Consider the following 26,019-nt stretch of genomic DNA (forward strand, 5'->3'; position numbering starts at 1 on the left):
ATTTCCAAACCAAAGGCAACACAGCTTCATCATTTCCAAACCAAAGGTATATATTTTCAAACCACATTAAGGGCACTGACAGGTCAGTAAAACCACTCACAGTTTAGTAGGTATATGTTCAGTGTTATTCACAGCTCAGACTGAGAGACGTGACCCTCTCATTCCCCCATCTTGCAGAGACTGACTGAGGCACTCAACACTTCCGGGTTTTATAGTCCCTCCGGAAGGGGCGTGACCTTCAGGAGAGAGAATCTCAACATTTTTTAAACACTAATAACTCTTTTATTTTTCATCAATGGGAAAAGTCCTCTTGTCCTGCTCAGCGGAGGGGGACTGAGTAAGATGGCCAAAAATCACAGCCGTAAGTGGCAGCGTTTTTTCTAAAATCAATATATAGAACAACAGGAAGTGGTCAAGATCAGACTTTTAGTAATATATAGATAATAATAAAGTTTAGCGGGCATTTTACCTACCGGTCGGTGTTCCAGGGTCCTGAAAGCTCCAATGAGCCAATCAAAATGCCCGGTCAGCGAAGGAGATTGCCTACGGCGGCCCTCGACTGCCTGTAACTAAATAGCGACCGCACTCCACTGCACTACGAGTTAAAAAGAACCATGCCGACCAATTTTTACTCACGGAAAACTTTTCAACACGCTGAAAAAACTTCCGCGCCCTAGCTGAGGCCAGAGTATGCGGGAACTTCCCTCGAGCATGAACAAACTCTTCTAAACTCGCAGATTCGGTCACCGCAGTGGGACAGCCCCTTGAGGAAAGACAGGAGGATCCCTATACTACTTATCTGATTGAATGCAGCAATCCCCATCCTATATAGCAGCCCAGTTCCTCTTTCATTATGGAATGCTATTTATTGTCATTCAAACCTAGGTTTGAACGAAATTACGAAATTAGTTCTGCTGGAGTCAATGTCTAGCACTTGCAGTCTGAGAGAAAATGTAAGCAAATCAAGCATCCAATGTAGAGGGGAGCCCATTATGAACAGTGAATGCAGTATTCTGCATTAGAAAAAATATGGATCTCAGTTTTATCCAGAAGGGATATATGGATGTGGAAGAGAGCAGCTGAAAGAGTAATTGTGCAGAAAGGTGTTAAGAGAAATGAATCAGCTCTTTGTGGTGAAAGGTTAAACAAATGTTGCTTGGAAGGAATATTTAATTGAGAATTTTATGTTTTCTTCACAACTTTCCACTTTGTTGGCATATTTGGCTAGATACAGTCAATTCCTTGATTTAAATCGTTAATAAAGATTGCAAATAGCAGAAGTCTTAGCACTGATTCTTGCACCAACTTACTAATGACGTAAAACCTGACAATTCGATGATCTGTTTATTCTTGCTCTCTTTTGTTTGTCTGTTAACCAATCTTCAATACACACAAATGTAATGTCTCCAGTTTTAAGAATCCTAAATGCGTAATAACCACTTGTATGATATCTTGTGGTGCCTTATAAAAATCCAAATTTACCACATATGGTAAACAGAAATCTTTAATACCCTTTTTATGCCTCAACAAGCTAAAACATTTCCCAATGGTTTTTCCAAAACTACTTTTGCATAATTTTGAGTTGATGTTTTTAATTACATGATTTAGAGATCTCTGAAATACAGACATAATAATCAATTTTATAATTGACATCAGCCTAAAGGAAAAGAAGAATATGAGATGGTAACACTATAGTGGAAGTTAATCTGTCACCTTTTTGGTTTGTTTCTAGGAGCTGAACTGATCATTATAATTAATAAGCAATGACTTAAATAACATTTTAAATCCTAGCCATAACTATTCAGTTCTGTAATATCGAGGAGAATTTAAAAATTATTTTTATTTTTAGTTTTCTAATTCTCAAGAGGATGAAGAAATTGACATGGACTCAGTTCATGATAGTCAGGCTTTTATTTATCATCAATTGAACATACTTGAACGACCGTCTACTCCAGGTAAGAGAAATCATAAGTTGATAAACTAAATGTAGAAAAAGGAACCAGTTGTCCAAAGTTACAGTAAGAAGATATATGGGAGTGTGATTGCCTTTATAAATGATTAGTTCACTCATTGTCCACTGACACAAACGCCTACACACATACACATGGACTGATTACATCAGTTAATTTATTTGATTTAGAATTCATGTTTTTAGGAAAAACAAAAAATATCCTGAATTTCCAGAGAAATTTGATCATGGAAAAGTGTATGGAATTAATTAAACAACAATTATTTTACTGAAACTTTACTGATACTCGGTCAAGTATTTTAAAGTCAAAATATAATTGGAAAAATACGTTTTTGTTTCAACATCAGCATATATTGGAACAAGATTTTGTTTATACTATGAATCATGAAACACTTATACCCATCTGCAGCATTTATTACAGACCAGTGAGGAGTTTGCCAGTCCATTGAAATTGCTTTAAACAGTAAACAGTAAAGATTGGCATTTCTTTGAACTTTAAACTATGCAGACTTCAGATATTCAAAAGTAAGCTATTCATACTTCATTTGCAAAGTGAAGAACACATCGGGACAGATCTTTAGTGTTATCCTTGTGCACTTGGTTGGTCAATGTTCCAGCATGGGTTCTGACACAGTTTTCCATTGGCAACTTGGCTCTAAACAGTTGGCTGATGCCCATTGCAGCATTGGGATTGCCTCAGCACCGCCAGTCAGATAGACATTCAGGAATCACTTTAACAATTGGTGTAGGCCTTTTCATCCCAACCTCCTGCTCTGACTCTCAACTACATTCACAGGCTGTTATGCGATTCAAGTGATCTTTACCTTTAAATCTTTTACTTTGATGAACATTGTGACATATGATTACATAAAGTTAATTTTCTTTCTCTGCATTTAAAATTAGCCCACGCAAACAATGAAAATCAATGGAATCATTATTGTTAACCTAAATTATAAAATTACATCTGCTCACCTTTGTCCCAGTCATTATTGATGCCTCATTCATATGAATAGTGGTTCTGCCCCTGAGTTTATGCTGGTGATATGCTGCACAAATTTAGGTGCAGATATCCCAGTCAAAGAACTGGGGTACTTGCATAAGATAATGCTGCACCTCTTGACTTAGGGTGTTCTATCAGAGCAACTTACACAACTCTGGAAATGTCACAGCTGTCACAGAAGGGAAATGGAGACTATTACAACGCCCTTTGATTCAATTTGTCAATGCCGACCAAGATCCCCAACTACGTTAGTCCCATATGCCCATGTTTGGCACATATCCCTTTAAATCTTTCATATTGAAATACCTGTCCAAATATCTTTTAAATGTTATTATTGTACCTGCCTTTACTACTTTCACTGGCAGCTCATTTAAATTCTGAAATATTCTCGTTTATATGCGAAAATGTTGCCCTCAGCTTCATCCTTTCCCCTCTCACCTTAAACCAATGCCCTCTAGTTCTTGATTCCCCCATCCTAACTGATGAAGACCAATGTGTTCCAAGCCATCTTCACCACTTAATTTACACATGATGCCATTTTCAGGGATCTATGCACTTAGATTTCTATTCGCCCCTGGCCCGCTAGTTCACTATGAAGATTCTGCCCCAGGTTTGATTTCTCCAAATTTGACACCTCATGCTTATCTGAATTAAACTCAATTAGCCATTCCTTGGCTCACTTGCCCAGCAAATCAAGACCCTGCAGTAATTCTTGATAACCATTTTTACTGTGTATAAGACCACCGATTTTAATGTCATCACAAAATGTACCAACCATGCCTTGTATAATCTCATCCAAATCATTGACACAGAAGACAAACAGCAATTGGCCCAGCCACAATCCTTGAGGCACAACGCTAGTCACAAGCCTCCAGCCCCAAAAAGAAACTTCCTCTGTTTGGCACTATAACAATATTTAAGACATTTAGATGGGTACATGGATTATAAAGTTTTAGCGGGATATGACAACAGACAACAGCCATTCGGCCCTTCGATCCAGCACCGCCATTCAATGTGATCATGGATAATCATTCACAATCAGTACCCTGTTCCTCCCTTCTCCCCATCTTTAATAGCCCTTGAATAACTCTCTTGAAAGCATCCAGAAACCGGCCTCTGAGGCAGAGAATTCCACACTCACAACTCTGTGTGAAAAGGTATTTCCTCATCTCCGTTCTAAATGGCTTACCCCTTATGGGTCAAACAGGGCAGGTTGGACTAGTGTAGATGGGCCATCTTGAATGGCATGGGCAAGTTGGGCCAAAGGGCCTGTTACCATGCTCTATGACACTGTCACGCTCTGCTTTCTATCATGAAGCCAATTCTGTATCTACCTAGCTAGATCTCCATGGATCCACTGCACAAATCTGCCTTGAATAGACAGTACCTGCGACTGTATGTATATGTGCATGTACCATGACATATCCCTGTGTCTGTTATTTTCACAGGAAAAGAAACTCCAGCTATAGAAACTGGCATGATTTCCATGCCAGCCACTCCGGTTCCTTCACTTGGCAAAGAATCCAGTTCGGCGAAACATGGGGAACACCATCATCATCATCATCATGAACACAAGAAAAAGAAGAAAAAGCATAAACACAAGCATAAGCATAAGCACAAACATGATGGGAAAGATAAAGAAAAAGATCCGTTTACTTTTGCAAACAGCCCAGCTAGTGGACGGTCGCTTAACTCTCCTTCATTTTCAGACTAAATGAAAGGGCGAACTGTCCAAGCAGCCCTACAAACTAGCAAGAATAAAGAACCAAAACTTTTGTGCCCACTTTTCCTACAAATTGTATTGTATTAGGTAATCTACATGTACAAACTTTGTTTAATTGATCTAAATTCCGGTTACTCCAAACTTGCTACCCTTGTTTGATGCAAACTGTTCAAAATCAACCTCCTTTGCACTCCACCCCTATCATTGCATTTCTACGTCCACACAACTATTCTTTATTAGCATATGAATTAAGCGGGTCCAGCGAGTACACCGAACTCTGCTATACATTGCACTCTCTGTCTGCTTTTTGTCCTGCACAGATTTGTTGGCCCAATGTTGTTCATTGTAAAATGAACATTATTGGTATTGAAACAAAAGCTCAAGCCAAAAATTATTTAGCAAGAGTAGTGCTCAAGCTTGTGTGTGACAATAAATGGAATGCCTCGGAACATCGTTGGAGCAGTAAATAAAAGATGGTAGCTGCTTTGAGAGGAATGAGAGGAGAAAATAATTCTGATGGATCCTTGTTATATTGGATTTCCTTGAAAAGCAATGAAACCCAGTTGTGGAATGAATGGAATAAATGGGATTCGCTTTTATGGTCTATTCAAAATAATGAAGTGAACGCACTTTCCTAATTTCTTTGCTATTTAAAAAATTGTCCCTAAATTGCTGTCAACCGTTGCTGTTTTTCATAGGTATTTGTGATATTTCGTTCACTGATGATGGTGCTGATTCATTTACCTGCATCCAAGAACTTGTGGGTCATGTTATTTTAAAAAGATAATGATTGTTTGTATTTCATATAATCTGATTTTATACAAAAGCTATAGGGTCCATATGTTTATATAATTAAATATTTTGTCTTCAGTGATTTTGTTTGTTGTGAGTGCAACAAATGAGGAAATGAAATTATTTTCGTCATTGGCTAAATGTATTTTTCTTCTGATTGCATCATTGCCTTTTTATTTTCTCTCTTAAATGTAATATTATTTTAAATATTTGTCTGTGAAAAATATTGTACACGCCTTCTATTCAGATTTCATAATTTCTAATCTTGTTCCTCAAAGATTCCCACAGTTCAGTAAATAACTTCATCATCATATCACAGCAAAAGTAATTTTCCCACAAATCTTGTTTTTCACTAGCCCCACCCCCTCCCCATTGTTTTAAAATAAAATTTCTACTTTTAAAAAAAAGTATAAATGGCGCAATTCTAAGTGTGATAAGTTGAATATTGAATTCAAGAAGCCATCTCAAATGTTAATCATCGATTGAACTTGTAGTTTCTGAACAGTTGAGCGACATAGCTTAAACCTACCATTGAAAAAAATGTGAATTTCGTATATGTTTTCTGAATCCCAGCAGGTATTAGGGAGATGTTGGAGATGATCCATGTGAATTCGATACTTGCGCTTGTTACCATATAATATGGCTATTATAATGTCATTTATTTGACAACAGGATCCAAATTAAACATTTTTAATGTTCTTGAGACCAGATAATAATGTAATTTAGTAAAGCAAAGTTTGCTTGAATAATTTCTACATGTTTTGTATAGCTCTCTGCTAATTTATGTTTGATTTGTTGAGTGGTGTAGTTTATTATCTTAGAACCAAAGATATCTGCTTAGACTTAAGTGAATGAGGAACTAAAATTTTAAGCTGTTTTATGCTTAACAATATATGTAACTTTGTAAATATGTCCTTATGCAGTGGGAATTATTAATAAACCACAAGATTACATTCTTAAGAAGGTTAACAAAATGATTTATTTGGGACATTTAGCTGTCTTCATGATGTTAAAATTCATGGTGTTACTGGTATAATTAAAGAGTATCAGTTTCATATGCTTATAGAAACAGAAAACAGAAATTGTGAATATTCTGATCTTAATTTGGAAGTGCATGATAACTATTTTGAATGTATTATTCAAATACAAACTCCACGAAAAATACAATGAAACATTTTTTATGAACTTTAAAAATTAATTTCCTTCAAATATCAGTTACATTATTTTGACTGCTGACTCCCACAGCGACCAAGACCACATTTCTTCCCACCCTGCCGCCTGCAAAGACACTATCCTCTACTACACCACATCTGCATACAAGATGAGGTGGTCCATACCAGGACATCTGAGATAGCAGAACCTACTGACTTCATTAACTTCACTGCCAATTTGCATCCTGCACTCAAATTCACTTGGACCATCTCCAACATCTCCCTTCCGCTTCTTGATCTAACTGTCTCCATCGCAGGAGATAGACTATCGGCTGACATCTATTATAAAACTATCAACCCCCACAGCTATCTAGACTACACTTCCTCCCACCCTGCCTCCTGCAAACTCCCTAACTCCTAATTTCTCCGTCTACGCTGCATCTGTGCCTAAGATGGAGGTGTTCCTTTCCAGAACATCTGAGATGTCCTCATTTTATAGGGAATGAATGTTCCCCTCTTCCATCATAGATGAGGTCCTAAACTGGTCTCATCGGTATCCTGGAGCTCCGCTCTTGCTCCCTGTCCCCCCTAGTCGCAACAGGGACAGTGTCCCTCTCGTTCTCACCTTTCACCCCTTCAGCTGTCGCATAGAGCACATAATCCTCCAATATTTTTGTCACCTCTAACGGGATCCCTCCACCAGCCACATCTTCCCATCTCCATTCCTTTCCGCAGAGGCCGTTCCTTCCCTGGTTAACTCATTCCTTCTCACCCAAACCTCCCCCTCCCCAGGTATTTTCCCCTGCAAACGCAGGAGATGCAACACCTGTCCCTATACTTCCTCACTCGACTCCGTCCAAGGACCCCGACAGTCCTTTCAGGTGAGGCAGTGGTTCACTTGCACCTCCTCCAGCTTCATCTACTATATCCACTGTTCGGGTGTGGATTAGTACACTGGCGAGACCAAGTGCAGCTTCGGCGATCGTTTTGCTGACCACCTCCACTCAGTCCGCCTAGGCCTACGTGATCTCACTGTTGCTAAACTCTTTAACTCCCCCTCCCATTCCCGCACTGACCTTTCTCTCCTGGGCTTCCTCCACTGTCCGTGAGGCCCAAAGCAAATTGGAGAAATAGCATCTCATATTTTACTTGGGCAGCTTACAACTCAGCGGTATGAATATTGACTTCTCTAACTTTAAATAAGCCTTGCTTTCCCTCTCTCCATCCCTCCCCCAACCTATTTCTCTGACTCGTTTCACTGTCCTCCTGATTAAATTTTACTGATTGTATGCCTCGTTGTCACCTTCCCCTCAGCTAACAATGATCCATTCTACTTTTTCCTTTGATCTCTCATTTTCACACCATACCTTTCCATATCTCAGTCTCCCTCTCCCCTGACTGCAGAAGTGTCTCGGCCCAAAATGTCACCCATTCTTCTCTCCAGAAATGCTGCCTGTCCCGCTGAGTTACTCCGGCATTTTGTGTCTATCTTCGGTGTAAACCTGCATCTATCTACAGTTCCTTCCTACACTTTTTTTTGTTTGATGTCAAATACAAAATTAAACTAAGTTTAACAGACTGATTATTTTATAATGGTCTCCATAAGACCAAAAATTAAATTAATGATAAAAAATCTTGTAGACTTTGTATCATCAATCAATTTAAAATCGCAGTAGGAATTATTGGATGATGCGATTGTGCAAATAAATCAGCTTAAGAATGATATGTAATGCTTCATTTACTGTATATTAATTCCAGACTAATCAAGAGTCCAACATTTATATTAATTCCAGACCAATCAAGTGTTCAAAGAATGAACTGAGCCTAACACAAATATTGTTTTTGTTTTCTTCAAATATGTTTTAATTGATGCAATTATTTATTCCATTTAATCAAATTCTGCAGAGTGGAAGAAAAACAATTAGATAATCCAACAGGTGTAACACTGATGCGAACTCCATGCCATTGATGCTTTATAAATACTTATTTTTAACAGTTGCATAAATTTGTTCAACGGCGGAACCTAAATCAGAGTTTGGAGCGGATGCTGTTCTCTTGTGATGCAAAGTTGAGGAACATAATGCAAAGCTACATTTTAAAAACTGGTAAGGCCAAATGAAATGGATATATGGATCTGGAAAACTGCAACCCATGGAAATTCAGAATTTGAGAGAACCTGAGATAAAGTCAAGAAAATTCAAATTAATACTAAGATAGCTAAAGAACAGAAAAGTGAGTGAAGAAATCAGATATGGTACCAATGGAAGACATTTAACAGAGAGAAGTATGAAATAGTTTGTGCCAAAATATTGGATGAAAAAATAATTTATGGTATGTGGTAGATGAACAATGAATCATTAAAAAATGACATTAGCAGTGCATAAAACAACCAAAGGCTAATTTGTACACCTGTAACTTTAAATAATTGTAGGAAGACAAATGACTTGTTTGAAGTGTTAAGTTTTAAGAATTTATGCAATTCAGTATTTAGGGAAGGTTTAGGATCAAATTTTTGAATGTGGTCTTCAAATGTAGAATTATCAATGTGTACCAAAAATTGGCAGAGATGAATGTGGTGCTGGAGGTTAATGAACAGTGGGAAGAGTTAATTGGAGAAACAAAGTAAGGCTTGAAGAGTTTAGAAAATGAATTGGAATTTGAAATGTTGTGCTACTGTGAACCAGCCAGTACTAATGAGCAACTGGGGCTTACTGGATGTGCTGGTCAGCAGTCCTGGATAAGATAACATTTCTAGAGAATGAAAGGATGGTCAAAACATTAATTGAAAGCTGATATAGGCGTAGACAAAGACATTAATGATAGATTAGCTGAGGTATGATCAGTGTACAGTGCCCTCCATAATGTTTGGGACAAAGACCCATCATTTATTTATTTGTCTCTGTACTTCACAATTTGAGATTTCTAATAGAAAAAATCATATGTGGCTAAAGTACACATTGTCAGATTTTAATAGAGGCCATTTTTATACATTTTGATTTCATCATGTAGAAATGACAGCAGTGTTTATACAGACTCTTCCCATTACAGTGCACCATAATGTTTGGAATACATCAATGCCATGTAAGTGAAAGTAGTCATATTTAGTATTTTACTACCTATCCTTTGCATGCAATGACTGCTTGAAGTCTGCGATTCATGGACATCACCAGTTGCTGGGCATCTTCTCTGGTGATGCTCTGCCAGCCCTGTATAGCAGTCATCTTTAGCTTTTGCTTGTTTTGGGGGATAGTCCCCTTCAATTTTCTCTTCAGCATATATAAGGCATGCTCAATTGGATTCAGATTGGGTGATTGACTTCGCCACTCAAGAATTGACCATTTTTTGCTTTGTAAAACTCCTTTGTTGCTTTAGCAGTATGTTTGGGATCATTGTCTTGCTGTGGAATGAACTGGTGGCCAATAAGTTTTGAGGCCTTTGAACTTGAGCAAATAGGATGTGTCTATTCACTTCAAAATTCATTATGCTACTACCATCAGCAGTTGTATCATCAATGAAGATAAGTGGCCCAATACCTTCAGCAGCCATACATGCCCAGTCCCAAACACCCCCACAAATGAGGTGGTATGCTTTGGATCTTGGGCAGTTCCTTCTTTCCTCCATACTTTGCTCTTGCCATCACTGATGTAAGTTAATCTTTGTCTCATCTATCCAAAAGACCTTTTTCCAGAACTGGTTGCTCTTTTAAGTACTCTTTGGCAAACTCTAATCTGGTCATCCTATTTTTGCGGCAACGGGCTCCGAGAATTTCTGCTGGGCACAGAGAATTTAGCGCCTAGCCGCTTCGCGCTGTGAGTTATTGATGCCGATTTTCAGAGATTACCTTTTCAATACGCCCTCTCGGCAAAGATCCGTTCGATACATAGGTCAGACCTGTATTTTAATACCCCACCAAGTGGATACCAAATCTAACCCTGCACCACTCCTCGTCCGATGAAGCGCGTTTGGCTCTCGTTAAAGCAGCTGCAGTCTGCCAACTATGACCAAAGTTTTGGGCCTCTAACCCAGGAAAGGGCCTCTAACTCCACCTTGGTTTTATGGGGCCCTAACCCAAAGGAGCACTAATCACACCCCTGTGCTTGCTAGACTCTGTTCTAATGATCTTGATGTAAATTGCTCGTTCTAAGTCTCCCCCCCAGTCTAGTTCAGTAAAAACACTGAATCAAGCACTTGAACAACTAATCTTTATTTTAACAAAGCGCAATTACAGTTCAGCTACTGTAACTATCCCACCGCGGGTTCGATCCTCGTATCTGCCTGATCAAGCCCTCGAGTCCTCGCTCAAACAGAGACACGCAGTCCCAAGTGGTCTCCCAGAAGATCGATGCTGGACCTCGTGGTAGCGGACTTTTATATGTCCTGGGACCTCGAGGGGCCGAACCACATGGGGGTGGTCTCTTAATAATCCAATTACAGATATCGATTAACCCCATACATAACAGACATTTTCCTAACCCAATAATACAGCAGCTCAATACATTGTATTCAAACAGGACTTCTTAAGGAAGCCAATTTAGAAATATTTACCCTGATCTGCAAGAAACCCAGACAAGGCTCAATACCTCATCCAATCAACACTCGGCAAAGTTGAACTCTGCAATATTATTTACAATTATTTACAAGGTGTATGTCTGGTTTGCAGCCATCCAATCCATTCTATGCATTTTGCACCTAATTGACAGGGTCTTCAGATATTCTTATTCTTTTCTTGCAAATTGTATCTAGGCTCTAGACACACTGGCACCACTCTGCAGCTTGTCCCAGCTCTGCAGAGAGAAATTCCAAATTGACCAAATCTCCCAGCAGCCTGAAGCCTTTACCCCATTTTAAAGTCCTAGCCAGGATTAACAATGTTGGAGTTGTATAAGACATTGGTGAGGCCGCGTGTACAGTATTGTGTTCAATTCTGGGCACCACGTTATAGGAAAAATGCTGTTAAGTTGTAAAGGATGTGGAGGAGAGTTATGAGGATGTTGCCATGACTCGAGGGACTTAGCTATAAGGAGAGGTTGAGTAGGCAGGACTTCATTCCTTGGAGTGCGGGAGGATGAGGGGTGATCTTATAGAGGTGAGAAGAATAGATAGAGTAAATGGTCTTTTGCCAAGATTAGGGGAATCGAGGGCATAGATTTAAGGTGGGGGGGTTTAATAGGTTCCTAAGGGGTAACCTTTTTACACAGATAGTGGGTATATGGAACGAGCTGCCGGAGGAGGTAGTTGAGCCAGGTGCTATCAGCATTTTTGGAAAATTTGGACAGGTACATGGGATAGAACAGGTTTAGATGGATATGAGCCAAGCGCAGGCAGGTGGGACTAATGTAGATGGGGCATATTGGTCAGCGCGTGCATGGGCCAAAGGGCCTGTTTCCACACTTTCTATATGATAGTAAAACACCCTTGAATCTAATAGAGTGAAGATTTTTTACTCCATTATCAATTAGATCAGTATTGCCTTTTGAATTGACCTGTCCAACTAGGCATGATGTTATCCCTACTCTTGGATTTACTGTTAGCAGAGTATTTTTTCTGTTTGGTCTCAATGACCCGCAGGAGGTAAACTGTCTGGAAATTATTGGCAAAATGTAGCAAAGAACATAGCCAAAGACAGGAAATTTGAAATTTGTTCATTCTTCTGTTTATGATTCAGTACATTGTACTATGCTTTGTTAAATACTACATATCAAAAAGGCATCTAATGCTTTAGTTTTTGACAGTTGATCAATTAATGTTGTTTGTTTCTAAAAATTATTTTGGATAAATTCATGCAGGAATATTAATGAATATAAAGTAGTTAAACTTGCTCATTGTTGCCTCCTCGACAGACTGTTCTTTGTTAAATTTTCTTGTGTCTGTCTTTTATTATAGTGCTTCAAGAGGCTGTGTTTCTGTTGCCAGCAGACACTATGTCCGATAATATATTTTCTTAACGTACCACAGTAAATTATCAAAGGGATATTGAATCCTTACTAAAAATTTTAAGTTGCAATAATTGAGCAAATTTGATTATTTTGCAAGTGTTATATTCTCTTCTCAGGTATGATTCCAATATGTGCTCCACTGACCATATTTCGATGCCACTTTCGTTATTTTCAGTTCATTTAGCAATCGTTCAGTCCTCTTCATAGAAATCTTGGTGTTTTGCTTTGAAGGTTTACTAAATTAGAAACAGTAGGGTAACTGAATGTAAATTGCCGTGATATCAGTGCATTGATTAGAAAAACACAATCCCCTCATATGGTTGAATGCATTGGTCATATTCAGACGCTTGTTGTGGTTGATTTATTATCAAGAAGAAATTGTGCTCTTGATAAAGCTACGCTGCAGTTATACTGTATTCCTTCAGATCAAAAAGCACAGTTTCACTCTTTCAAAAGAGAGCCTTGACAGCCATCTTACTATAGAGTTGTCATTTTCAAGCAATCTCATGATGTCTTGAATTGAAATATATTGTTACATGGACTCTGTCCTTTCACCTTTCACCACACCAGCCTCTGCATCCAACACATTATCCTCCGACATTTGCGTCACCTCCTAAGGGATCCCACCACTAAACACATCTTCCCATTTGCACCTACCCAGGGACTGCTCCATCCATGACCCATGACTCATTCCATCCCACCCATACCACTGCCTACGTACTTTCCCCTGCAACCACAGGAGATGCAACACTTGTCCTTTTATCTCCTTCCTCGACTCCATACAGGGACCCCAACAGTCCTTTCAGGTTAGACAGAGGTTCACCTGTACGACCTCTAACCTTATCTACTGCATCTGGTGTTCCCAATGTACATTGGCGAGAGCAAACGTAGACTCGGCGACCGTTTTGATGAACACTTATGGTCAGTCCACCTAGGCCTACGGGATCTCGGTGTAGCCAACCATTTCAACATTCTCATTCCCATACTGACCTTTCTGTCCTGGGCTTCCTCCAGAGTGAGGCTACACGCCAAATGGAGGAACAGGACCTTATATTTTGCTTTGGTAGCTTATAACACAGCAGTATGAATATTGAATTCCCTAATTTTAAGTAACTTCATCTCATCCTCCCCTTCCCTCTCCCTCCTTGTCCCCTTCCTCCCCCTGTAATTTTACACTTTAGAGTCATAGAATCATATAGTATGGAAATAGGCCCTTCAGCACAACTTGCCCACACCAACTAACATGTCCCATCTACACTAGTCCCACCTGCCTGCATTTGGCCCATATCCCTTAAAACCTGTCCTAGCCATTAACCGGGTTAAATGTTTCTTAAACATTGTGATAGTACCTGCCTTAGCTGCCTCTTCTGGCAGCTCATTCCATACACCCACCACCTTTTGTGTGAAATGGTTGCCCCTCAGTTTCCTATTAAATCTCTCCCCCTTCACCTTAAATCTATGTGCTCTGATTTCCCGATTCCCCTACTCTGAGCAAGAAACTCTGTGAATAAACCTGATCTATTCTCATGATTTTATACACTTCTATTGGATCACCCCTCATCCTCTTGCACTCCAAGGAATAAATCTGTAGCCTGCTCAACCTCTCCCAGTAGCTCAGGCCCTTGATTCCTGTCAACATCCATGTAAATCTCCTCTGCACTCTTTCCAGCTTGACAACATTTCCATGTTGTTCCACAGTTCTCCACATTGTTTCTCCAGAGACCGCACCTTCCTGAGCCAACAATGGACTCATGCCTTGCATGAGGTTATTTGTGGCTGGCCCAGATTGGTCCTGGTCTGTTCTTGCTTACAGGTCTTCACCTCCCCCACCCCCTACTTTCAGTCTGAAGAAGGGTCCCGACACGAGACGTCACCCATCTATTTTCTCCAGAGATGCTGCCTGACCTGCTGAGTTACTCCAGCAAACTGTGTTTACCTTTGGTATAAACCAGCATTTGCAATTCTTTGTTTTTGCAATGGGCACAGGTATGGAATTAGTTTCAAAAATCATCTTTAATCTGTCTCTGAAAGTGGATGAAATTTCTATCTTTCAGGAATCTGGTCATCTCAAACAGGTAGGTTTTGAAGAAATAAAATCTTTGCATTGAATTTCAAATAAAAAACAGAAATGTTGTAAACATTCACCATGTCAATAGGCATCTGTGGGAAGAGAAACAGTTAACAATTCAGGTCTAAGATCCTTCATCAAAACTTAAAAAAGGTAATTTCAATCTGAAGAGAAGGTGAGAGGGGAATGGATTGGACAAAAAGAATATCTGATGGGTCAAGTATTTTAATGCGGAATTTGTGTCAGGTTATTCTTTTTTCCTGTGTGGCTTTTAGCTGGGATATGGGAGTCCCTAGCAGGTCAGACTGTATTAATATAGAGTAAATCTGCCCAAAATCACAGATGGATAACTGGCAGAGATAGTCAGTTCTGATACAGCCAGCATGAAAAAGCAAGTCACCTGAAGTTGTGTGGGATCATGACAAAAGCCTCCTCGTGGCGATCCCTGGAAGCGACGACACGATGCACTCTGTGACGCGTTGGGCGACAAATCTGTCAACATGATGGACGACGACAGAAGCCAACAGCGAGCTACATCGTCTGACACACGAACGAACTAACCTGAAGTTGGAGAATTTGAAATAGAGTCCAAAAGGCTACAACATGGACAGATAAACAATAACCTGCTGTTCCTCAAGCACGCAGTGGACCTTGCTATAATGTTACAGGAGGCCACAAACAGATTTTGAAACACAGAAAATAGGTGCAGGAGTCGGACATTCGGCCCTTCGAACCAGCACCACCATTCAATATGATCATGGCTGATCATCCAGAATCAGTACCCCATTCCTGCATTTTCTCCATATCCCTTGATTCAGTTAGCCCTATGAGTTGTAGTTTCATCAAATTGCAAGACCATTGTGCAAGTGGAATGGGGAATTAAGGTGGCGGGCAACCGGAAGCACTGGATCACTGACCAAGTGCTCCCCAAGCATCAGCCAACATAAATATTACCCTAATAAACTCAGGATGCATACTGTTATCTTTGCTTACTCTTTCTGCCCTTTATTGCCAAGGATCACCCCCTGGCCCCACCTTATTTGTCAGCAACATTGCAGTCTCTTTTGTATTTTCATTGACCTGTTTCGCTCTTCAGAGTTGTTGGCTAACATGCCTGTATTTATTGCATTCTCTGTTTTCATTTCAGATTTGTAGTATCTTATTTTTTTTGCTTCTTGATTACTACAATCGATTGTACTTATCTATAAAATGATTTTGCTGGATAGCCTGCACGACAACATTTCATTGTATCTCTGTACACATGACAATAAATTAGCTAACAAACAAACTAATGCACAAATGCCTTGTGACCTTTGGGATATAAAGCACTGATACATGTGTATTGTAGCCTGGCTGTATTGTAGGTGATTTGTTGGTCATTGCGTTGCAATGTGCCGGACCAACAAAGGATGCATCATAACTGAGCACGAGTCATTAGATCATAATCAGGATTAATAATCCTGAGTATGTTTCCCCTTCCCAAGTTAAGGGGTGCTGAAACTAAACCAGAATGGACTTGTAACCCAACTAAAGTATCTCATTTAATAATTTGAAAAATTATAATTTATTATAATTTCACAAATTACATTAACCTGAAATAGAAGGTTTGAACTCAATGCATAATAACAATTTGCATGAACCTTAAATCTTTTGGAGAAAAGGCATTGTAATAATAGGGAAATTATTTTTTTAAAATCTATCAACACTGTATACGTCTTTATCCTTCTTAAATCATTGGCATCCATTTTTGCATTCTGCAATCACACACTTTTATTTGATAAGTAATAATATCATGGGTTATTCTTTTATCACTTTTAATACTTTTGTTCATTTTTAGCATCTGGGCACAATCAGCAAGACGAGCATTTATTGCCCATCTCTGATTATTCTGAAAATAGAGATGAAGCTCAGCCTTTCCTCGCTGCACTCATCTGGTGATGCTGCCCCCACAGTGCAGTCGATAAGGAGTTCCAGTGATGATGGCGGTCTGACGATATATTTCCATGTCAGGACGGTATGCAATCTCAAGGGGAACCTGCTGGTGGCGGTGTCCCTCTGCTTTGTCTTTAGTGATATAAGCTTTGGGAAGCGCTGTTGAAGCAACCCGGGGTGAATGAATGCACTGCATTTTTGGTTTATCCATACAAAATGAACATTTAATTTAGTTCAGCGAGTACCTGTCAAAGAGGTTGCTTTGTTATGAATGTGTTGAGCTTCTTGAGAGTTGTTTGTGGTGCATTCATCCATATATTTCCGTCAAATTAATGCATCTTATAGATGGTTGAAGTGCTTTTGTGTGTCAGGTGTTGTGTTATTTTCAACAGGATAATCCAGCCTCTGAACTATTCTTGTAATCACAGTATTTTAAGTGGCTAGTGTAGATCAAAGATACTAGAGCGGAGCAAGATAGACCACTCCTGCAAAATCCAATGGACTGACGTGTAGTACGCAACGGAGCATAACTTCCGCCATTTCAGTAAACCCGACCCGACCAGTTATGCCTCTCGCAGTGTAATCAGCGTTACGCGGGAACCGTTTTTGTTTACTATGTTCTACTCCGCTCTAGTATCTTTGATGTAGATGAGTTTCTGGTCCATACTGATGTTCCTCAGAATGTTAATGGTGGGGGACTTGGCAATGGTAATGCCATTGAATGTCAAGAATAGATGATTTAAACTCCTTATTGTTGGAGATGGTCATTGCCTTGCACTATTGTGGCATGAATGTCACTTGCCATTTCTCAGCCGATGTTGCATCATTGATCCTGCTGAACCAAAGCCCCATAGTGTGAGTTAGTAAAAATAAACTAATCTATCAGCCAAAGGATCTAATGGTAAACCATTTACATAATAAATATCAAAGCCTTAAAACCACATCCAGCTGTGGTTTAAGGCTTCCAACAATTTAATTAAAATTTAATCTTGTTGAATTTAGATTGGAAAAAATCTTATTGGAAAGCATCATCTTAGAAACATAGACATAGAAACATAGAAATTAGGTGCAGGAGTAGGCCATTCGGCCCTTCGAGCCTGCACCGCCATTCAATATGATCATGGCTGATCATCCAACTCAGTATCCCGTGCCTGCCTTCTCTCCATACCCTCTGATCCCCTTAGCCACAAGGGCCACATCTAACTCCCTCTTAAATATAGCCAATGAACTGGCCTCGACTACCCTCTGTGGCAGAGAGTTCCAGAGATTCACCACTCTCTGTGTGAAAAAAGTTCTTCTCATCTCGGTTTTAAAGGATTTCCCCCTTATCCTTAAGCTGTGACCCCTTGTCCTGGACTTCCCCAACATCGGGAGCAATCTTCCTGCATCTAGCCTGTCCAACCCCTTAAGAATTTTATAAGTTTCTATAAGATCCCCTCTCAATCTCCTAAATTCTAGAGAGTATAAACCAAGTCTATCCAGTCTTTCTTCATAAGACAATCCTGACATCCCAGGAATCAGTCTGGTGAACCTTCTCTGCACTCCCTCTATGGCAACAATGTCCTTCCTCAGATTTGGAGACCAAAACTGTACGCAATACTCCAGGTGTGGTCTCACCAAGACCCTGTACAACTGCAGTAGAACCTCCCTGCTCCTATACTCAAATCCTTTTGCTATGAAAGCTAACACACCATTCGCTTTCTTCACTGCCTGCTGCACCTGCATGCCTACTTTCAATGACTGGTGTACCATGACACCCAGGTCTCGCTGCATCTCCCCTTTTCCTAGTCGGCCACCATTTAGTTTGATTAATGCCACGATTGTACTCAAACCTAGTCAGTGATTGGGTTGACTTTCATCATTCGATCAAAGAATTCTTGCTCAATTTTTGTGTTTGTTCTGTATAATTGTGTCCATGGTTCATTTATAGCTGACAATCCCTTTCCCTGTAAATCAACACTTCCAGGAAGAGTTGTTAGATCCTAAACCAAGGATGCATATGTCAATTGTAACTGATTCAATATAGTCTCAACTGCAGTCTGTAAATTTAGCACAATCTGCTTTTAATTCCAATTTATAAATGAGAAGTTCTGTATTTTCATTTTGATGGGTTTTTTTTTTACTTTGGTGCCTGTATTCTATCTAATTGCAGTACTTTCCCCTTGCTGGAGCCAGCTGGCTATTGTATAAATGGAATGGATTGTGTCCAGTTCTCAAATTTTGACTTGCATTCAGTTTTTTTTGCAGAACAACTGACCCAAATAATATAAAGGTTACAAAAAAGGGAACATGAAAACAAGAATGAAGTGCATGATATAATTGCTCATAGTAAGTGTTTTTATAAATCATTTGGGGAAATATGGCCTGTTGTTAAGAACAGGCAGTATTTTTATAAACAATAATTGCAGAACTATTAAATATTTTTATCCACTTTCACGTTAGAAGGAAAGCATACCGTATCATTGCTGGAGAAATAATTAAAAAACAAAATGGAGGAAGTTAATGAATAAAATAATGAAATTCGGATCTTGGGAATCTTAATAATCAGACAGTTCGTACAGTAGAGAACCGAACAACATAACTTATTAAAGCTGGTATTCTTGTGTTGAAGAATAAGACAACAAATTGAGTGCCAGAATCATTTATTTCATGGTCCATTCAGCCTATTATGGGTTTAGCCTATCTAAAAGAGTTAACTGTGTTGTCCCACTCTCCTGCTTTTTTACATAGCTATGCAAATATCTCTCTCACATATTCATCTATAATTGGTATAATCTTTAGCAGCAGGTGAGGTATTGGACGACTGAGGGATGTTAACGTTATGCCTTTATTTAAGAAGAGTTGCAAAGACGTGTCAGGTGGTTGACCCTGACGTCAGCGGTGGAAAAGTTACTGGGATTCTGAAAGACAGGTAATATCAGCAATTGGAAGGCCAAGGATTCATTAGGGAAGTCAGCATGACTTTGTATGTGGGCGATCATGTTTCACAAATTTGATTGGAGTTTTTTGAAGCGGTTCCAAAGAGGATTGACAAAGACAGGTTGGTAGATGTTGTCTACATGGACTTTAGGATGGCCTTTTTATTAAACCGTTTAAAAAGAGCGCCAAAAAGCAGCTAGAATTAGCCCAGAGCTTATGTGGATTTTGAACAAGCAGCAACAAAGAGAAGCATGGAGAAGAACTGATTGGCTGAAGCCCGTGGGAAAGATGAGTAAGGCACAGGTGAAAAACAGTTTAAAACTGAGAAATTTGGTTACTAAATAGGTAAATTAGGCAATTTATCAGTCAATATAAGCAAGGCTGCTCTAAGGGAGCGGCAGTGAGGGAGCGGCCTAGTGAGTAAAGTGTGAGTCTTTGGCTCGAGAGTCAGTCTTCAGCGAGGAGGCTGAGGGAGGACACCACACCAAATGCTGGAGAGGGAGAGATGAAAGAAGGAGATGTCAAGCAAGTTGATTCATTGTGATGCTTGCAGTATGTGGGAGGTCAAGGACACCGCTGGTGCCTCTGGCTGCTACAAATGTGAGAAGTGCATCCAGGTACAGCTCCTGAAGGACCATGTTGGGGAACTGGAGAAGCAAGTGGATGACCTCAGGTTCATCTGAGAAACTGAGTCATTCCTCGACGAGTCCTACAGTAAGATTGTTACTGGAAGAGAGAAGGTGGGTGACGGTGAGAAAGGGATGGAAACATGGAATGCAAAGGTCCCCGGGTGTTGTACCTCTTGCGAACAGGTTCACCCACTTAGAAGGGACAAAAGACGTTAACACACTGAGCAGCGCCCTGTCTTGTGAAGCAAAAAGTGCTGTTGAGCCAAAACCAAAGAGGCCGACGTCAGGCAACGCCGTGGTAATTGGAGACTCCATTGTGAGTGGTATGGACAGGGGTTTCTGTGACAACAGATGGGATTTGAGGATGGTTGTGCTGCCTCCCTGGTGCCAGGATTCAGGATGTCAAGGGCGAATGTGAACAGCCGGAAGTTGTAGTGCATGTTGGCACAAACGATGTCGGAAAGAAGGGGATGAATATTCTGAAGCGTGACGAGAGAGCTCGGAAAAGTGCTGAAAAACAGGACCTCCAGGGTTGTTATCTCCAGTTTGCTTCCAGTTCCTCGTGCTGGCAAGAGCAGGGACAGGGAGATACGGGACCTGAATGTGTGGCGGAGGAACTGGTGCACGGGGCAGGGATTTAGATTCTTAGACTACTGGGATCTGTTTTGTAGTAAGGGGGAACTGTACAAAAAGGACGTATTGCACCTGAACAGGTGGGGGACCAGCATTTTGGCAGGCAGGTTTGCCACTGCGACACAGGTGGTTTTAAACTAAATAACGGGGGGGGGGGGGTGTCAAATGGGATAGTCAAGGACAGAGTTAAAGGGAAAGGGAGTAAAGGGATAGAATTACCCCAGAATTAACGGGAAAGAAAGCTCACAAAAGGATAGGAGAGTATGGCCAAGTGTAATAGGGATCGATGAGAAAGGTGAGATGCATAAGGAATTAAAAGTATTGTATATGAATGCGCGAAGTCTAAGAAGTAAAGTAGATGAGCTTGAGGCTCAGTTAGAGGTTGGTAGATATGACATTGTGGGGATTACTGAGATGTAGCTGCAGGAGGATTGGGCCTGGGAACTTAATATTCAGGGTTATACATCCTATAGAAAGGACAGGCAGGTGGGCAGAGGAGGGGGGGTAGCTCTGCTGGTGAGGGATGGAATTCAGTCCCTTGCGAGGGAAGACAGGGACTGACGAGGTAGAGTCACTGTGGATTGAGTTGAGGAATTGCAAAGGCAAGAAGACACTAATTGGTGTTATCTACAGACCCCCAAATAGTAGCCTGGATGTAGGGTGTAAGCTGCAGCAGGAGTTAAAACTGGCATGTAACAAAGGTAATGCCACTGTGGTGATGGGGGATTTCAATATTCGGGTAGACTGGGAAAATCAGATTGGTTCAGGACCCCAAGAAAGAGTGCCTCCGAGATGAATTCTTCGAGCAGCTTGTAATGGAGCCAACCAGAGAAAAGGCAATTCTGGATTTAGTGTTGTCCAATGAACCAGATTTGATAAGAGAACTCGAGGTAAAGGAACCGCTTGGAGGTAGTGATCATAATATGATTCGTTTTAACCTGAAATTTGAGAAGGACTAAAAGAAAAGATGTATAACACAGCAAAGAGTAGCCGGAAGCCAGAGGATTGGGAAACTTTCATATGAGAACAGAAGGAAACAGAACGGGCAATACGGGCTGAAAAGATGAAGTACGAGGGGAAGCTGGCCAGGAATGTAAAGAAGGACACTAAAAGCTTCTTTAGATATAATAAATGAAAAAGAATAGCAAAGTCAAATGTGGGTCCCTTGAAGGCAGACACGGGTGAAATTATTATGGGAACAAGGAAATGGCAGAAGAGTTGAACAGGTACTTAGGATCTGTCTTCACTGAGGAAGACACAAACAATCTCCCAGATGTACTGGAGGACTGAGGATCGAAGGGGGTAGAGGAACTGAAATAAATTTTCATTAGGCGAGAAATAATATTGGGTAGGCTAATGGGACTGAAGGACGATAAATTCCCTGGACCTGATGGTCTGCATCCCAGGGTCCTCAGGGAGGTGGCTCTAGAAATAGTGGACGCATTGGTTATCATTTTCCAATGTTCAATAGATTCAGGATCAGTTCCTGTGGATTGGAGGATAGCTAATGTTATCCCACTTTTCAAGAAAGATGCGAGAGAGAAAATGGGGAATTACAGACCAGTTAGCCTGACTTCGGTGGTGGGAAAGATGCTGGAGTCAATTATTAAAGAAGTAATAATGTGGCATTTGGATAGCAGTAAAAGGATTAGTCCAAGTCAGCATGGATTTATGAAAGAAAAATCATGCTTGACTAATCTTCTGGAATTTTTTGAGGATGTGACGTAAAGTGGATGAAGGAGAGCCAGTGGATGTCGTGTATCTAGACTTTCAGAAAGCCTTTGATAAGGTCCCGCACGGGAGACTGGTGCCTAAAATTAGAACACATGGTATTGGGGTTAGGGTGTTGACATCGATAGAAAATTGGTTGGCAGACAGGAAGCAAAGAGTAGGAGTGAACAGGTCCTTTTCAGAATGGCAGGCAGTGGCGAGTGGAGTGCCGCAAGGCTCGATGGCTGGGTGCCCTTGTACACCGGTCACTGAAAGTTGGCGTGCAGGTACAGCACGCAGTGAAGAAAGCTAATGGAATGTTGGCCTTCATAATGAGGATTTCAGTATAGGTTCTTCTGCAGTTGTATAGGGCTCTGGTAAGACCACATCTGGAGTATTGCATACAGTTTTGGCCTCCTAATTTGAGGAAGGACATCCTTATGTTTGAGGCAGTGCAGCGTAGGTTCATGAGATTGATCCCTGGGATGGCGGGACTGTCATATGAGGAAAGATTGAAAGACTAGGCTTGTTCACTGGGGTTTAGAAGGATGAGGGGGATCTTATAGAAACATATAAAATTATAAAAGGACTGGACAATCTAGATGCAGGAAAAATGTTCCCAATGTTGGGCGAGTCTAGAACCAGGGGCCACAGTCTTAGAATAAAGGGGAGGCCATTTAAGACTGAGGTGAGAAAAAACGTTTTCACCCAGAAATTTGTGAATTTGTGGAATTCCCTGCCACAGAGGGCAGTGGAGGCCAAATCACTGGATGGATTTACGAGAGTTAGATGGAGCTCTAGGGGCTAGTGGAATCAAGGGATATGGGGAGAAGGCAGGCACGGGTTATTGATAGGGGACGATCAGCCATGATCACAATGAATGGCGGTGCTGGCTCGAAGGGCCGAATGGCCTCCTCCTGCACCTATTTTCTATGTTTCTATATTTCTATGTCAAGTCAAGTTAACTTTATTTGTCATATTCACATACAAGATGTACAGTGAAATGAAAGTGGCAATGCCTGCGGGATTGTGCAAAACAACAGAACAGAACCAGTATTTACATTTTTTTTTTAAAGACACAATAGTAAATTAGTCCTTGGTGAGATTAGAGTTTACAGTCCTGATGGCCTATGGGAAGAAACTCCATCTCATCCTCTCTGTTTTTGCAGCGTGACAGTGGAGGCGCTTGCCTGACCGCAGCAGCTGGGGTGGTAGGGGTCCTTCATGATCTTGCTGGCTCTGGATCTGCACCTCCTGGTCCTGCAGGGGGGTGAGTGTAGTTCCCATAGTGCGTTCGGCCGAACGCACTACTCTCTGCAGAGCCTTCCTGTCCTGGGCAGAGCTGTTCCCAAACCAGATCGAGATTTTACCGGACAAGATGCTTTCTACAGCCCCGGAGTAGAAGGACTGAAGGATCCTCAGAGAGACTCTGAATTTCCTCAGCTGCCTGAGGTGGTAAAGGCGCTGCCTTGCCTTGCTCACCAGTGCTGCAGCGTGTGATGTCCATGTCAGATCCTCTGTGATGTGGACTCCCAGGTATTTAAAGCTGCTCACCCTATCCACAGTAGTCCCATTTATCTACAGTGGCGTGTACGTCCTCAGTTGTTGAGCCCTTCTAAAGCCCACAATCAGCTCCTTAGTTTTAGTGACATTCAAGAGGAGGCTGTTGTCCTGACCCCAGAGTGCCAGGTCAACCACCTCCTCCAGGTAGGCCTTCTCATCGTTATCGGAGATCAGGCCCATCACCACTGTGTCATCAGCAAACTTGATGATGGAGCTGGAGCTGAACCTGGCCACACAGTCATAGTCAGGTTAGATTGCATGGAATCCAGGATGACAGCCAATTGTCTTAGTGGAAAGAGTTAGATGGTAGATGGTGACTGTTGTTATTCACATTGGAGATGTATGACCAGTAGTGTTCCACAGGGTTCGGTGCTGGGTCCACTGTTGCTTGTCATCTCTACCAATGCTCTGAATGATAATGCTGTTTACATGTTGGTAAGTCTGTATATCACAGCGAAATTGGTGTTATGGAATATAATTTAAACAAGTGTGAAATGTTGCATTTTGGTCAGTTAACCAAGCACAGGATTTACACGTGAAAATGACAGGGCCCAGAATGTGCTGCAGAACCGCATCCTAAGCGTGCAGGTACATAGTTCATGGAAAATGGTGACACGTCGACATGATGGTGTAGAAGGCATTTGGCATGCCTACCTTTATTGGTCAGGGCATTGAGTACTGGAGTCGGAACGTTATTTTACAACTATACAAATTGTGGTGAGATTGCACATGAGGATTGCACATAGTTCTGAACGTGCTTTTATAGAAAGGATGTCATTAAGCTGGAAAGGGGGCAGAAAAGATTCACGAGGATTCACTGGAACTAGAGGGCTTGGGTTATAAGGAGAGACCGGGTAAGTTGGAGCTTTTTTCCTGTGCCATAGAAGATGGATATTTTTCACAGGAGTTCAATGGTGTTTTATTGTCACATGTGCGAAGTGGAAAAGCAAAGTGAAATTATTTTCTTACAAACAGTCCAGTAGAGTATCTCCATACCACCCTCGATTAACAGTTGCACAGAAATAGTCTACTGAGCCTGCAGGCAAGAGGTACCATGTTTGGTGACATTATAGAGGTATATCAAATCATGATGGGGTGGTTGGTCACAGTTGTTTTTCTGGCATAGGGAAGTGAAAACCAGAGGGTATAGATTTAAGGTGACGAGGAAAAGTTTAAAATGGACTGGAGGGGAAACCTTTTCATACCACGGGTATATGGAACAAGCTGTTGATGGGTACAATTACAATGTTTAAAGCCATATGGACATGTTTATATATAGAAAATGTTCAGAGGGATATAGGTTAAATGCAGGCGAAAGAGATCAGCTCACTAGACATCTTGGTTGGTATGGATAAGTTGGACCAAAGGGCCTTTTTCCATGCTGCATAACTATGATTCGAATGATCAAATTTGGTTCCACCACATTTTCAGATAATGCTTTCCAATTATCTCATTGCAGCTTAAATCTCTTGTTTACTCGCTGGATTTTTTGTCAAATAGCTTCAAATTGTGTTCCCAATTACTGATTCTTAGTCCGATGAAGAGACTTTATCAATCTAATCTATTAAAATGCCATATAATACTCAACACTTCTGATAAATCTCAACTTCTCTGTTCATGGGTGAAGTATATCAGCTTCTGCGATCTCATGATGCAAGTCAAATTCCATTTACTATTTTGTTCAATAATTTCTGTGCCCTTCTTAAGCTCTTGACAGTTTTGTTAAAATACTCTGCCAAAGATCTAATCAGTGATTTACAATGTTTACCTTAAATTAATTGTTTTTCTGAATAAGCTGTACCTGTCCACTTTCTTAAAACAATGTGTGAAGTAACTGGCTGGAGCTTTCCTGGACATCAGCACAATTACTGCTTTAAAAGGACATCCTTAATACCAATGCCCAAGAAGTAGAATATGACATATCTCAATGACTACTGACCGGTGACACTCATGTCCATTCTGATGATGTACTTTGAGGTTGAAGTTTAGATTTA

General features: G+C 40.7%; 1 protein-coding gene across 3 annotated transcripts in view; it reads left to right on the plus strand.

Annotated features, from left to right (window-relative positions):
- The window catches only part of taf2 (TATA-box binding protein associated factor 2), a 122,450-nt gene extending 116,006 nt beyond the window's left edge, over window positions 1-6,444 (plus strand). For all 3 annotated transcript variants that reach the window (XM_033019192.1, XM_033019194.1, XM_033019193.1), the window contains exons 25-26: window positions 1,850-1,955; window positions 4,418-6,444. In XM_033019192.1, the coding sequence (XP_032875083.1) occupies window positions 1,850-1,955; window positions 4,418-4,683 (372 nt within the window). In that variant the 3' untranslated portion in view covers window positions 4,684-6,444. The remainder of the gene's footprint in view (window positions 1-1,849; window positions 1,956-4,417) is intronic.
- The last annotated feature ends 19,575 nt before the right edge of the window (window positions 6,445-26,019 follow it).

This window comes from Amblyraja radiata, chromosome 4 (genome assembly GCF_010909765.2).
Source record: "Amblyraja radiata isolate CabotCenter1 chromosome 4, sAmbRad1.1.pri, whole genome shotgun sequence".
Classification (NCBI taxonomy): Eukaryota; Metazoa; Chordata; class Chondrichthyes; order Rajiformes; family Rajidae; genus Amblyraja; species Amblyraja radiata.